Genomic DNA, 16,707 nt, shown 5'->3' with positions numbered 1-16,707 from the left:
GGTTGTAATTACCCAAACGATCTGCCATACGTGACATTCCTTGGATGCCAACAGGTCAGGCTTTTTCATTAGTTTTCACATCTGGATGAAATGTTGACCACTAGGAGTGACGAATAAGATCTTCTTTCAAATGTTTTGTTGGAATCAACAGGCTTTATTGCCACAAATACAAATCATGATAATATGTTAAAAGTGTCTTTCTGGGCACATTTCTGTGCCCTGTGACTCAAATTGATGCTAGGTATTACAAACTCTCTAAAGAGTGAACTACACTTATTACTACATTTCAGTAAAAGAAGGCCCAGTTCCCAGAAACCATTTGCTTTCTGTTTCATCCATGCCAACAGATGAGAAGCCAACAACAGATTAGTTTAGACCTGTGTGCAAAAATGTAATGTGGGACTTTTCTAGGTGGAAAAAAAAGTCCAGTTCACAGAGTAAGGAGTATTTGAGGGCAAGTGAGGAATCTACGGTTAGTAGAGTCTCTACCAGAAAAAGAGTTACAGATGGTAATACCTTGTTCTTCTAATATATACTTCTAACCGCAGATGCCTAGGCTGTCCTGTTTTCAGTGCTTATGTTTTGTGGATTTTAGTGGTATTTTCTCAATATTTTCCAAACCTTTTGAAATAAGTATTTATTCATCAGCCCAACCCACAAAATGGACAAGAACTGTGTTTTTCCAGTGTTTACAGAACATGTTGGACCTGATTCACAAAGGTAAACACACACTTTTGTGTGAGTTTACGATTGTTTGCTATTCACAAAGGTATTTTACGAGTAGTATCTTTACAAACGAGGAGTCTTCGCACATGAAAAATTAGGATAGTCCGATATTTTTTATGTTTGGGACTCCACACTTGTGAATCAGATCCGTTATTTTCTGCAGTGATTGTTATAAAGCACATACTTAATTTAAAGGAGAAGTAATGCAGGATACGTACTGTCTTCCCATTGGCAGTGTATCCAATGGACTTATGTTTTAAGCATAGAAAGTCTTTCTATTGCCCTGTCACTCATACTCATATCTCATTAGGTGGTGCTACTGTTGTGAGGAGATTCATAGCTGCCAAGTGGCCCCAAGGAAAATGTTTCACTTTAAGTCGGCCCTCACTTTTTTTAACAGACATCAGTTTGATTCTGGGGCTTGCATTTCTTTCTGTTAACATTGTAACTAAGGGATCACTATCCTAGCCGTAAATGTAGTTGGGTAAAAAGCCAAGATTAGATGAAGGTATCACACATAACAATGAGATACTTTGTTGCTATGAATTGTGTTGTCATGAGGAGAGTCTTGTGTCATATTTTCACCACTATCCCATGTGCATGGTGACATCACTCTTTACAAAGGTACCTGTCATTACACCTCGCATTTAATGTTGGGGCATTCAACAGATGACCTGCTTTCAATACTGACTTGTTAGAAAAGGAATCTGATATATCATAGAGTTTTACCCTTTCTGTCTCTGTGGGTAAATGTGATTGTAGATATTGGCCAAGATTCTTATGAGTAGGTGGGAGAGTCCAATTGGAGGTGGAGTTGCGGGGAACGTTACTGTGTTACCCAATGTGGTTGATGACCCCCAAAGTAGTGATGTGCTTCTCCAGGATGCAGAAAACACTACTTTAAGAATTCCTAATGTGATAGATACCACCACATGTACTGCCGAAAAAAGTATGTTAAATCCAATAATATTATCGGCCACAATAGATACCAACCCATCCCAAGTAGCCTTAGAAGAGAACCTAAGGGCTATTACGTGGAATATAGCTGGGCTAGCCTCTAAGGTAAACACCCCCATATGGGCTGATTTTATTAAACAAGGTTATGATATTATTTGCCTGCAAGAAACTTGGGATAGGGCCGAAGTACATGTTGAGGGCTATACTTCTTTTAACGTGCAGGCTGTGGCATCCCAAGCTGGTCGAGCCAAGGGTGGACTCGTGACCCTGATATCCACTGCACTGACTGAGTTCTGTGTTAGTGATCATGTAGTTCTAGGCGAACATGCCTCGGTTCTGCGTATGGTCCATAGCGGATGCAGAGACTTAATAATAGTGAACTTTTATAACAACATTGCTGGGCACAAACAGGGAAAGTTTATTTCTGATATAGAGCAGGCCATTGATGCCTTTTTATTGAGTACACCCAAACCTGCTGCCATCATATGGGTGGGAGATTTTAACATTAAATCATGTACCTATGCACTCAAGGGGGCTTGTGGCCACAGGGAGGAGTACTCGGGAAGGGAAACAACATGTGTATATAATCATTTCCCGCATAACAACTATGGTAGTGCTCTGAATAACCTATTGGCCAAATATGACCTGGACCTCCTTGAATGTAATAAGAACAAAAACAACGTTAGATGTCCAACATTCCATGGGAGGAACAGTCAAACATTTATTGATCATATTATGATATCTTGCTCTGTAGCTTATATTAATGTTTGGGTGATTGAACAAACGGTCAGTGATCACAACAGTGTAACCGTTGAACTATTGGGTTGGGGAATCAAAAGGAATACCTTTGGTCAACCAATTCAGGACATTGTTGCAGTAAGACCGAATGGGATGAGAGTGAAATGGACAAAAGTTGACCCCATTAAACTTGTTGCCAATGTGATCACAAACTGTTGTGGGGAGGTCGAATATTGCTTATTGCTGGACCCATGCCCACGAATTCTGTTATCCAAATTCCTAACTATTACCAAAACCATTGAGAAATCCCTGACACACAAACCTCGGAAATCAAGGAAAGTTAAGGCGGTGTGGTTTGATGACCATTGTGCGCAGTCTTTAAAAAGGTTAAAAACTTCACTTGATGCAATACCAAGAGACGTTTGTAAGATCAGGGAAGAGCGTCATAATTATAAAACTGCACTTTCCATTAGGAAGAAGGAATTGCAGGATGCGGCATGGGAAAAATTAGACCAGGCTGCAGATACTAAAGATCATAAACTTTTTTGGGACACTATAAATAGCCCATTCTTGAAGAATGACAATGTCCCTGAACTAACCTCGCATGTCAGTTGTCAGGCCTGGATAGCTCACTTTACTGGGATTTTTAATTCTGATTTTACTACCGTTTTTAATTCTAATGTTTTAACTGATACTCCAACCTGTTTTAAATGGGAGAAACTATTGTTCTCGGTGACACTAAGCGAGGTGATTGTGGCAATTGAAAAGAGTAAGGGGGGGAAAGCCCCGGGCCCAGATGGGGTCCCCGTGGACTTTTTTAAATCTGAGATTGTTCTATGGGCCCCCATTTTAACTCGTTATTTTAATGCTGCAATCGAGGACGAGTTACCAACCTCATGGGGTCAATCCATCTTAGTACCACTTTTTAAAAAGGGTTCAAGGGCTGAAGCACGAAATTATCGCCCAATTTCACTTTTAGACTCGTCGTTAAAGATTTTGAGTCGTATACTTCTGGTGAGACTAGAGACCTGGGCTGAGGACAATAATGTTCTTTCGCCTATTCAGTTTGGGTTCCGAAGGGGTTTAGGAACTATGGAGCAGTGCGTGAACCTTGAACTTATCATCGGCAAGTACACTAAAGCCAAGGAGGGGAATTTGTTTATGTGCTTTGCCGATTTAAGTTCTGCTTTTGATTTAGTGGAACACGCACTGCTCTGGCCAGTACTACTTGACATGGGCGCACCACCTGAAATCATCCACCTCTTGGCTAGAATGTATGGTAATCTTTCAAGTAAGGTTAGATTCGGAACAAATGGTGAATGCACCCCCCTTTTTAAAATTGGTAGAGGGATCCGACAAGGGTGTGTGCTTGCTCCCCTTTTATTCTCCCTTTTTATAAATCAGGTTGATCAATTTTTACAAGAATCTTATGCTGATGCTCCCATCATCAACGGAAAGCAAATACCCGTCCTACTATATGCGGACGACGCGGTCCTGATCTCCAGGACCGCGAATGGGTTACAAAAGTTAATTGAGAAATTTCATATTTTTATTCAGGGCAGAAAGCTTAAAATTAACAAGGGTAAGACTATGACTATGACTTGTGGTAAGAGAATAAAGAAAAACAAGTCATTCTTTTTAGATGGGGATAAACTTGAGGCAGTCCGACATTTTTGCTATTTAGGTATCACCTTTTCAGGTGATGGGAGATGGGTAAACGAGCAATCCTGTGTTGGTATGAAGATGACCAGAAATACAAATTGCATCTTCAGATTTGCCTCGAAATTGGGGGGTCGTAGAATTCGTGAGATGATTTCTATCTATAATTCAAGGTGCATGTCCTCTGCTTTGTATGGAGCAGGGATATGGGGATATAATCGTCAGATTGCTCTGTCCATCCAGCAAGAGGAAAACAAGTACCTGAAACGACTATTATGCCTCCCCGCTTCTGCCTCAAATGAGATTACCCACAGAGAGCTAGGCATAAATCATGCCGCAGATCTGATTGCATTGCGTCCCCTGTCCCTATGGCGGTCCATATGGGCCAAAGAAGAAACTAGGTTTACCCAGGAAGTAATTTTGGACTGTATCCAACTAGATCATCATTCGAAAATTCCCTGGTTAGAACATATTCACTCCTGGTATAAGATTCTCTTTGGCCAGGATATTTTTAAAGATATTTTAACAACATCGGTTTTAACAAAGCGTAACCTTAAAACCATTTACTTGGACCATGCAAAAGGGACCAGAACGAAGGAGTATGCAATGCAAAGTACGTTCAAATTATATTTGGAGTACAATCTTAGTACAAGATTCCCACCTTATCTTACATTTGTTAGTATTAATTCTCATCGCTTCGTTCTAGCACGCCTGAGGTTGGGAATAGTCCACCATCTGGTGGCTTTCCCAACCGTAAAAAAACCCGGGTCATGTTTGTGCCCATGCGACGGGAAATCAAAACAGAGCATCTGCCACTTTTTACTTTTTTGTAATTTTTATACTGGTTTTAGGAAGTTTTATTTGAAGCAACTATTTTTAGAATATAAGATATACAATACAAGAGCCGCAATACAATTGTTGTTTGATTTGGCTTCCCCGAATGTGTGCTATCGCGTGGCCATCTACATTTTAAAGTGCACCTGGCACAGGAAATCAATTATTATATGATCCCCTCGTTCCGTTATCCCCGCTCACCCGTTGGCTATGACTATTGGTGATTTACTGTTAAGTTACATTGTTTGTTGTATATTTATTTCTGTACTGGCATTTGCACAAACTTTCATTACAAACAAATTGCTGCTAAAATGTCTAAACTGAATTAACTCCCCCCTTAACAACTATTATTACAATGTATTTAATGATTAAATTTAACTCTGCACACAAAGTGATATACTTTATTGATTTAACAATATTGGCATGGATAGTGATGTCATTTTAAATGTTCTTGTATTTAATTTGCATAAATTTGATTCTTTACTGTTTTGATGTATGTTGCTATATGGTTGTACTTGTACATACCGAATAAAGCATTTTGAATTGAATTGAGTCAGTTATTTCATTTCAATCAGTGAAAGGAGGAAATATTTCCTAAAGATCAAATATAATTTTCATATTCCTGATTTTCTTCAGTGTATAAAATATTTATATGAGACCTAAATCATGCTTCTAAACACTGCACATTTAATCCAAGAACACACAAACGGAGGAAAGAAAAGGAAGAAGAAACAATATTTTAGTGACATTCCTAAACAATGAAACTCAAGCAGAATAAACGTCGACCAGTCTGTTTTGCTACTACCTTGTATAACAAAGTTATAATGTGTTGGCAACCTTCAGAAAGTAATAAAAATGGATCATAAGCTCTCAAATTCCTTTCTTTGAATAGCATTTTTTCACTAGCATTTCAGTTTGTGATTTTGCATATGCTTACACTGACAATGGCTCTTTCCCATTTGGTTGAACTTTATCAGTTATTATATGTTTGAACTTAAAACAGGATAGCCTACAGAAACCTCACCTTTTGAATAGATACTAAAACAGGAGGTGGGTCTGTGAAATAGCTCAAACCAAAAAGTCCTGCAGAACGGAACGGGAAGAATGCCCATCTCAATGGACCTGGCTGTCCAGACAGTAGTGCTTCATGAACATATGGAGTGACGCCCAATCATGCACCTGGCAAATTTTCAGAACAGCTACGGAGCGTTGTCAACGCAGTGGCAGAAGCCTTGGCTCTGGTAGAATGAGCTTGCAAGTCTGCAGGGGGCTGCTTTTCTGTAAAGACATAGCTGATCTTTATGCAGAGTATGATGAAGTGAGAGATGGTCCTCTCCTGCACAGTCTTGCCTTTTTTTGCTCCAGTGAATTTGATGAAGAGCTGATCGTTCCCCGGTGTTTTCTGGTACGATCAGTATAGAAGCTGAGAGTCCTTTTGGGTGCAACCAGTAGTGAGTATCTGCGCACTTTATAAATACCCAATTTCATTTCATTTCATTCAGTGTCTCTTCTCAGCCTAAGAGAGATAGGGCAAAGCCAAGAACGCCAGAATAGTGATGTTCTGACCAACAAAAAGGGAGTCACAACCTTTGAATGGAAGGAGGCTCAAGCACACAGAACAAGCTTCTCTGGGTAGAAAGTGGTGTACAGTGGGTTGTCAGACTGAGCCTGTAATTCGCTCACTTGCTGCTCCAATGTTATGGTAACAAGAAAGACTGTTTTGAGGGTAAGGAGGTTGAGAGAACAGCTGTGTAAAGGTTCAAAGCGAGCACACAAAAGGAAAGTGAGATCTAAATGTAAATCCCATTAGGGCATAACAAACAGAGAAGGAGGAAACATATATAGTAACCTCTAGAGGAAACTCTGCACAACTCATGATTTGAACAACGAGGGCTGGTTGGGAACCGTACAAAGGCTAAACAACCGCGACGGGTACCTTTTTTACAGTGCTCAAAGCAAGGCCTTGCTGGGCTCGGGATAACCTAAACAACAAAACTTCGGACAGTTTGACATGGAATAGGTTGATCTTTTTAGAAGCAAAATAATCCACAAATGTATGCCAACGGCAGGTGAATACAGATCCGGTTGAGGGATGCCTGGCTGCCAACATGACAACAACTTCGGGAAGAAGGTCAAAAGCATGTAACTGTCGCCGCTCAATCTCCAAGCATGGGGATGTAGGTTGCGAAGGTTATGGTGCAGAACCCTGCCCCGTTGCTGTGGCAGAAGATCATCCAGTAGGGGCATGCTCATTAATTCAGGATACCATACTCTCTGTGCCCAATATGGGGCCACCGCAATGACTTGGGCCCAGTCGGTCATGATCTTCTTCATGACTTGGGGCAGGAGAGGTACCAATTGGAAAGCATACAGGAGTCCTGAGTTCCACTAGACTTGGAGTGCATCTTCGAGCGAGAGACATGTTGGAAACTCAAATGCACATATGCATTGACATTGTGAGTTCTTGGTGGTGGTGAAAACATCGAGCCAGGAGTCTCCCCAGTCATGGAAAAGACTACCTCCGGGTGTAGCTGCCATTCGCAATCTGTAAGACCTCAGCAGCTTAGTTTGTCCGCTCTGGCAGTTAAGGTACCCACCAGGTGGTGAATGACCAGGAAAATTCCATGGCAGTCTAGCCACGTCCAAAGACACAAAGCTTCCTAGCACAGGGTCCACAACACCACCCTGGTCTGCTTGTTGATGTACCGCATGGTTGAAGTGTTGTCTGTGAGCACCAGCACCAGCTTCTCTTTCACAGATGGTAGGAAGGCTTTCAACATCAAGCGGAAAGCTTGCAGCTTCAGATGATGCCTCTGATCACCACCTCTCCCAAGTGCCCCCCCCCACCCAGAAGCGATTCATCAATCACCACTGTGAGCCCGGGGTGGGCTAAGAAGAGGTGTATGCCGTTCATCCAATCGCGGTCCTATGGCCACCAATTCAGATCTTTCATAGTCTCCTCCAAAATCTGAATCAGGTTGAAAAGATCCCCCTGGTGCTGTGACCACTGGAACTTCAGATCCTGCTGCGGAGCCTGCATGGGCCATCTGGCATCACCAGAAGGATGCACAATGCCATAGGTCCCAGCAGTCCCAGAATCAACCTCACTGACATCCACAACAGAGGTTGAAACATCAGGATCAAAGCCTGTATCTTCTGGATGCTCTGCTCCGGGATAGACGCAAAACTGCAAAGTGTCCACAATCAGTCTGATTATGGGGAGTGTCTACGGATTCACGCACGTTGGCACAGAAAGAAAGGAACTGTTGACAGTGCATGTAGGTGGCGCCTGTATAGGCTCGCATATATCACTTGCGGCTTCCACCTGGAGGTTTTCCGGATTAAGTCTGATGCCCCCAGGCATAGGCAAACGGTGAGGCATCTGAGGTTAGAGAACGCATTTTAAGTAGACTGATAGAGTTTTCACACCCACAGGAGGAAATAATGATAGTGGAAAAGTCCTTTCTTGGAAAAGGTAGGCCCACCGTTTCACAACACAAGTTACCCTGCCCGAGAACTATATGAAATGGAATACAATATTTGTTTCCCTAAGGTAAGTCAGAATAAGATGACTACGGAATATGAAGAGGATGACATAAAACCCTGTGAACCAAAATACCACCACATGATATTCTGGAATGCTTCCTGTCGCTGTGCTTTTAGGAGCGTAAGCCAATGCAAGATGATAACCAGGCTGCAATTGATTAAAACCAATTCGGCTTCACTCACTTAGAGACACATACAAAAAAAGAAACAGCTTTCTCAACAGGAGGATGAGCATTTCAAATCCTGGGGGGAAAACACTTATCAGCCTGTAATCCAGATAAGAATACAGACAAATATTTTTCAGAAGAAAATACTGTCTAACAGCTGTGTAAACCTTTGTGAACGCTGTGGGTGCTAATCCAATGGATAAGAATGTGCCTGTCGGTGAATCTTTCCAAACTCAAACCTAAGTAAAATATGCCCTTTAGTCTCTATATGAGTATATGTAAATATTAATTAAATAAATGGGGCAAAGCCAGCCCACAGCTGACAAAATGACAGAATTTAAGTTAGGGTGACTTGATCAGCAGACATAAGTTAGGATTGCTGCTCAGTTCCACACTCCAAAATATCTTCTCTAGCGCACAGAAGCAGGGCTAAAACTTCTGATTTACACCACTTCAGGAGCATACAATATAGCACCCAACTGCAAAGGTTTTTGGTGGTCTCTCACGGATCCTGAAGAGGCGGGAAGGGCATACAATGGGGACAACGAGAGGGAGGTAGAATATTCTGATGCCTTGATTGACAACTGACAGAACTCCTGAATCCTGCACAGCCTACTTTCCAGCTTATTTGTTAAAGATGATCCCCATTGGATACTGAGTGGCTGCCTTTCAGGAGTATTAAATGTATTCTGTTCTGCTCCATGAAGAGGACCATGGCAAAGAAACCTTTTCTGGAACTCTGATGAATGGATCTCTGGACCCATGATGATCCATCCAGAATGGCAGTGTACGTGAAGAAACCCTAAACTACGGGAACATTGGTCTTTTGCCCTAAATCAGAATATCAGATGTTTATGTCTCAATCATATATAGAATAATGGACAAAGAAATGCTGCACACTGACACAGCTTTACATAAAAAATATTTTTTCATGTTTCAAAGGAAAAATAAGTTGTATGAAGATCAGCCTGCAGCCAAACAAAAACAATACTGCCTCTGCTTGAGAATAGTATTGAATAAAGCTTAACCACATTGTTTTTGATGAGTAACACTGACTGACCTTGAGGCCTGTGAAGTTAGCAATGGTGCCACAAACCTATTTCTAGAACAATATGATACTCCACATTTCAGCTATATTCACTTCAATATTGTTTGCAGTGCTGAACCTCAAATAGAGAAACACTTTTAAACAGGGGCGGATCCTCTGCTTTCTTTATAACCCCAGCAGGGAAAAAAGAAAACAAAACAAACGCGATAATAAACCCGGGTTTATTATAATTTTATTTTGTTAACTAGAGTCTTGGAGGTGCGGTCGGGGCCAGGGGGATTACAGGCACCCACGGGGAGTTATCAGTGCGCATGGCGGTTTGGCCGGCTGTCTCAGGCCCACCAATCCGTCATGCGCCCTGAAGGTCTCTCCAATGTACGGGCTTACAGTCTCCCTGGGAGCGCAAATCATTGGCGCTCAGCCCAATCCTTAAGCTGCTCTCAAGTATGAGAGCAGCTTTAGGATGGCCGCAGGGGCGTCTGGGAGCCTCTACCTCCAGTGGAGCCACAAGAGGAACAGAAGATGGCGATGCGGTGAGCTGCAGGCAAGTTTTTTTTATTGTTTTTTTGTTGTTGTTCGTATTGTCCCGCCCCGCCCCACCCCACACTCACCTCTCGCCTCTGACACCGGCTGCTACTACTTTTAAAGTCCTTCAACTATCTGTCATTGGCATTATCATGGGCAATATCAGGCTGAACTAAGAGGAGTGATGGGGCGTTAATGTCTCTGGGTTATGGACAGATGTGTTCTAAGTCTGAAGACAGTGGACTGGGTGGAATCAAAAGCTGTGGTTAAATGCAGGTAATCACCTTCTTAAACTCTTAACTCCAGGTTAATTATCTCTATTTATTTCATTTTAATTATTTGATACACAATGAACTTAGCTCCATGGACAAGTGGAGTGCTTTACTTACAGAAAACACAAGGTATACTGTATGTAGAAAAGTGGATAAAGCCCAGTTGAAACAAGGTTACAGAAAACAGAACTAGTAAGATTTGGATACCAAAGTCTTAATCCTCAGCAATACCAAAATGTGAGTCTGAGACACAACTACAAATTGTTAAAAAAAAATCTTTTTATTGATTTTATTCACAACAATCAGAAGAACTGGACAGCAGTCATTAGGTGATATCCAACCAAATATGCAACATAGTAGTAGTAGCAACGTAGTAGTGCTAATAGGCACTTATAACAATCTTGATATATAAATAAGTATATACCTATCTAATGTGATATAGAGAGACAATGTCAAACGCTCTAAAGGTCTATGAGGTACTAAAAGAAGAAATCAAAACAGCAAATCCATTCATACTAAACAGTCAAACCCAAACTCACCACCCATATATGTCAAACCCCCTCCCCCACCAACAATCTCACGCAAAGATACTTTCTAGCAGCTCAAAGACTCCTCTGAGACACCTACTTCAAACCACAAGCTATCAAACGGTAGGGGACAACAGATCATTCAGTGAATATAGGCGTTTACAACGCATGAGATTACAACGCGGTCAATGACCGCGTTGTTACATCGCAGTACCATTACAATGCAAGTCGTTACGACTTGCTGTAGGTGGCGCGCTGGACTTCGGAATAGTATAATTTACAATTCCAACTCCAGTGTGTGCAACAGTAGGGAAGGTTTTGGAATAGTAAATTATACTATTCCTTAGTTTAGAGCGCCCCCTACATCAAGTCGTTGTAAAGACTTGCGTTGTAATGTTACTATGATGTAACAACGCCGTCGTTGTAACGACCGCGTTGTAATCGCATGCGTTGTAACGCATGCAATGTGATGGCTGTTTCCCCATTTAGTTCGCCAATGTAATCCCCCCACTGTTCCATAAGGTTACATCTCTCAACTCGAGCCCGTGCATTAGCCCTAGTGGAGAGCACTCCCTAAGCCCAACGGACCACATCCTTCTGCCAGGCTGTCGCCTTCCAAGACATGGCTTTATGCCGTTTTGCTAGGACAAGTGCCAAACCCTGAAAGCACATCATTTTTTTTTGTTTTTTTGGTTACCTCCCCTGCATTAGGTAAACAAGTGGGGTCACATGGTAGAATGGAATGCGTAATACCGGAGTTACAACAGGTCACTGAATACCAGTAAATGGCGATCACTGGGCATGTCAAGACCATATGAAGGACGTCTGCCCTATCATAATGACATCTGGGGCATTTGTGCTGGCGCCAGGATAAATCTTGCCTATTCTATCTGGAGAAAGATACGTATGATGCAGATAATTGAAGTGGTAAGCAGAACCAAGCGTTCTGCGATATTGATTTACGGGAGCTAAAACCTCTCTGGCAAGCAGAATCAGTCAACTCTATGGCCAGCTTGTCTGCCCAGCAATCTCTGAGGGGATGGGAGCAAGCATCTAAAGAATCACGATTTAGTGCGTCATATAAAACTGAGATCGCTCACCGCGAGCTTGTGGTAATCAACATCAGTTCCAGTGGACCAGCCATCCGTGTTAAGTCTCTCCTAATGTCCCACATTTTACCCGCTACCTCACGGAGAGCTGAATATAACAGAAACTGCCCCGGGTTTAGACCACCACTCTCCATCAGATCCCCAAATGTACTCACCCTGACAAAACCGATAAGTGTGGCTTGTGTGTAGTGCATGCACACAAAGGTACACAGCATACAGGAAAATGCACACACGGGTATATGGGCTTACAAAAATACACATATATGCAGAAAAAATATGTACAGGCCTCTACTACACTGAGATCAAGTAAAGGCTCACTTGTACCGTAGTTTCACATCCTGTTGTGTTTCGCTGCTCAACCTTATGTCAGATTCAAGGGTAAAACAGTGACTGGGAAACAAGAGAGGTCTTTATTTTTACTCAACAGAGGCAGATTTAATGGCCAAACGTATAATCTTAGTTTTTCTTCAAAATGCATGTTTCACAATGATTCAGACAAAAAATCAATCAATACTGGTAAATATCAGTGTCAATGCTTGTGAAAACGGAGCCCATAGCTACACATTCTGCGTCAAATTTTGAAACAAACTACTAAGGATTGTAGGTCATCTGAGCTTTTTATTGTAAAGATACCCTCAAAAGTTCCTAGACTTTCAGTTTCTTTTTTATCCACATATGGTGTTGAAGATTGGGAAATAATGTGTTGTGAGGATGCCCTCCCTGCTTTATCAAAATAATTGTTGAGATTTCTTACCTGCGTACAATGTGGAACAAATCCATAAACCAGAACTCTCTCCGATTGAAATATGGACTGGATCTCAGCAGGAGCCTTTATTGGCTCTGGTGCATTCCGATTAAATTGTTGCCATTTTACAGACACTGAATTGCATCCTTGTGATCCCATTCTTGAGATCTGGTTATATACCTATTTTGGATAAAATTTAAAAAAGAGTTGTACTAACACCAAACCACAAAAACAAGCATGATACACGAAACCTTGAATACAGGAACTTTAAAGTGAATTCATGTTAGTAGTACTTGCAGAACAGTACCCCAATCTTCAGGGCAGGATTTGCAAAGTCTTCATTTCCCCTCTGCAAACTCCATTGCTGAGCATTTTAAATGAGGGTCAAGGTAACACATAAGATCCATAAAACATACTTAAAAGGTGCCATGTATTTGCTTCAATGAAGAAAATGTTTAAGATACAGTTGGTTAAACTCCCCATGAAAGTAGGGTTGTTTCCCAACGTGGGCCTTTGTGTAATAAATCAGTTATCAGCGATGTCAGTTCACCTGGTCCAATGGAAGCAAGCCGTCTGCAAACTACTTGGAACACATTAGGTTGTCATACGAAGGCAATGACTGAAGATATGGAGTCTTGGAGGTACAGAATTGTGTGGAAACCCTACATGAAATGAGACTGGAAGTGGCATCAACAAGTAATGTTTGAGGAATTTCTGCCAGAAGTTCCAGTTTCATGACATCAATGATACAATGACACAGATATAGCCTTTAGGTTGCTTCATGGAAGTCGAAATATAGTTATCATATGAAAGAAATCTTGCAGTATAATGCGATTTGGGTGTAAATAAAATGCAGTTCAAATCATATTTCAACCGTAAATCAGAAATAGACAAATGTTTCAGACAAAAATAAAAGAAACAAGTGTGCTTACGGTCTGCACTGGCTCTTTTCTCCCACCCCCAACAATAGGTATCTCCTTATTGGAGCTGAAACACCCCTTTAGTTTTTAAATTGCTGCTTCTTTTCTACTATTCATACGAAATATACTGAATCTTTGACCTTATACATTTATGTAAAATTGCCCGCATGAGTAAGCAATATGTGTGCTGTGCATTTGTCATCCAAATTATACATGAATGGATTTTTCATCCATATTTTACACCAAGTACTCATTGTGTACAGCAAAATGTAATACGAAAGATTTTTTAAAAACAAGCGCGCCCACGGTAATTATTTGCATATTTGAATGTTGCATAATTGTTACAAAGTATGCCAGTGACTTGCATGGATAACGTCTACTCCTCTATGATACACTCATTTACGGGTGTAGCAGTAAATCAGTTGCAAATAGTGTGAAATCTCAGATGTGACTCAAATTGAGTTTGCATCCAGGGTTTTTGCAAGGCTACCCCCCATGGAGGAAACTGTGCGAGGAAAACAAATTGTTAATGAGAATTCTGTGCAGTAAACCCAGTTGCAAAGTTACTTCCCTGGACTACTGCCCATTTCATGGGAAAAAAGTTTGATCTTGGTATAAGAATCGTCTGGGGAATTACAATGAATATCAGGTAACAATATTTGCGCAGATGGTTTTTGCACCACATTTTACAACTGCACATGTAATGAAGCTGATGATTTTAATTGCCTATTTAATTTTAAATACAACAGAGTTTGCGGAGTTTCAAGCTGTGGGCCTTTTTAGCTACTCAAACATTTACTACAAGAAAATAGACAAATCAATTCAATGGATGAATTGAATATTATATAAATACACACATCATTCATTAATGGACTGAAGAAGCCCTTTGAAAATGCTAAAAGATCTAATAACAAATGTTTCAAAAAATATTTTCATCTACAATTAAAACATACAGTATGCTAATCAAATCATTCTGGGTTTTTTTGCCAAGAAAGCTTCAATATAACATATTTTTGCCAAAATAATCTCATTACAAAGCATTTTTCCAAGAGCTAAACAAAGTGGAACTTATAATGAAGCAGATCAGCAGCCATGTATGGCTCACATTGCTTCAAGCGTAAATGCACATCTCCAGTAGGTTCTGCTCAGCAATGGGCATCATGTTTAGGTACCTGGAAGCCAACACAAATCTTATCCGAATGGCAGGAAAAGATATAAGCCTCTTGGACTAGGCCTGCTTAACGTCATGAAACGCTCTGTTTTAGGAACTTACCTACTCTGCTGAGTGTATCGCGTAGGTACCACCAGCCCGAAAAGGTCTCTTTTTAAACCGTCCACATCTCTCCTTAGCATCTAGCTCTGCATCAGTTCTTCATAATCACAAGCATCCACATCAGCTGGGCATCCCAGGTGGCGTCTCTGTCCACCTGCTATTCCTAATTAGGTCCGAGTTCCCCAGTACCCAGATGTCACACTGTCACAGACATCCAAGCATCAAGCATACCAACAGTACTGAGACTTCCCAGCAGCTCTCAGCAGCTCAGCCTCCCCTCTGTGCATACACCATGCTCATCTGTTGAGTCCTGTAGGAGGCTCACCGGCCCCATGTGAGTGGCATACGCCTCCACTGGAGGGCCATGCTGGTATTCCTTTCTACAGCAGCCTAAATGGCACTGAGACCAAACGTTCCTTTTCAGATGTTTGCAGTCCAGATGAATTCTATAGTATATAATGGGTTTCTCTGTGTGTGTGCACATCACTTACCCTTGTAATGCCCATACCTGTGTGGCAGACTGAATGCTTCCCCCTTGTATCAATAATGAAACATGTGAAAATGCAGCTGTAAGCACATTAGTGTTAAACAGAATGCCAGTAAGAGGAATTAGGTTTTTTAACAGTATGTTGACAAACGCATAACATTCCGAGCATCTTTTTGGGCTTCAGGGATTCATAGGTTTCCTTGGGTGTCAAGAAAACCATGCATGCAGTCAAAAATTGAGACATAAGCCAAATTGCTGCAAAAACAACTGCCAGAAAGCAATCGCCATGCTAGCGCTCGCAGGCCTTTTTCACATTTTTGGTGTGGCCAGGCCATCTACATATGCAAGTTATCTTTTTAGGTTTAGCTTGCAGGCAGCGCGCATGGTGATGATTTCTACTAAAAAGGGGAGTTTAGCCTGCCTAGTACTCACCATTCATTGCCAACATAATCACTCTTCTTTACTGCCATCTGATTCGGCAGCGCTCGCAACACATCACTTTCTGCATCACTTCCTGCTCTTTGTGTGGAGCACAGACCAAGTACAGATTGATTAAACTTTATTAGTGTTGTTGCCATCGTAATCACTCTGCTTTGCTGCCTTTTAATTGGGCAGTGCATGACACATCGCTTCCTGCAGCACTTCCTGCTCTTTGTGTGCAGCATGGACCAAGTAGAGAATGATTACATTTATTAATGTCCCCTCGCTGCTCGCATTTCTCCTTTTTTGACATTTTTATGAGTGCCAGCTTGACCCTGTAGGAAAATGCCCCTTTTTGCATGGTTACCTCCCACCTTTTGCCTGACACTTGATGCATCTTGACATGACGTGCCCTGGGGCCCTGCCAATTAGGTTCCCAGGGCCTGTATTCTTTCCTAAAGCTGTACCTTTGTACCCCCAAATGATACATCTCTGGCCACAGGTAAGTCCCTTGTCAAAGGTATCATGGGTACCAAGGGCACTGTGACCAGGGAAGGCCTCTAAGGGCTTCAGCACCTATTGTCCCAGCATTAGAGGCCCTGTACCTTAACACCCACACACTGCCATTGCAGACTGCGTGCTTTGGTGCAGAAAAAAGCGAAAGGTCGACCTGGTACACATCCTTGTGTGCCAGGCCTACAATCCACTGCCTGTGGCCTAGGTAAGCCACCCTTCAAGCAGGGAGCACTAGACC

General features: G+C 41.7%; 1 protein-coding gene across 8 annotated transcripts in view; it reads right to left on the bottom strand.

Annotated features, from left to right (window-relative positions):
- Positions 1–16,707, bottom strand: part of PARP4 (poly(ADP-ribose) polymerase family member 4) — a 2,159,601-nt gene that overhangs the window by 1,037,175 nt on the left and 1,105,719 nt on the right. For all 8 annotated transcript variants that reach the window (XM_085621544.1, XM_085621545.1, XM_085621546.1 and 5 more), the window contains exon 27: positions 12,863–13,033. In XM_085621544.1, the coding sequence (XP_085477670.1) occupies positions 12,863–13,033 (171 nt within the window). The remainder of the gene's footprint in view (positions 1–12,862; positions 13,034–16,707) is intronic.

This window comes from Triturus cristatus, chromosome 8 (genome assembly GCF_964204655.1).
Source record: "Triturus cristatus chromosome 8, aTriCri1.1, whole genome shotgun sequence".
In the NCBI taxonomy this organism is placed as follows: Eukaryota; Metazoa; Chordata; class Amphibia; order Caudata; family Salamandridae; genus Triturus; species Triturus cristatus.
This window is presented reverse-complemented; position numbering and strand designations above follow the sequence as displayed.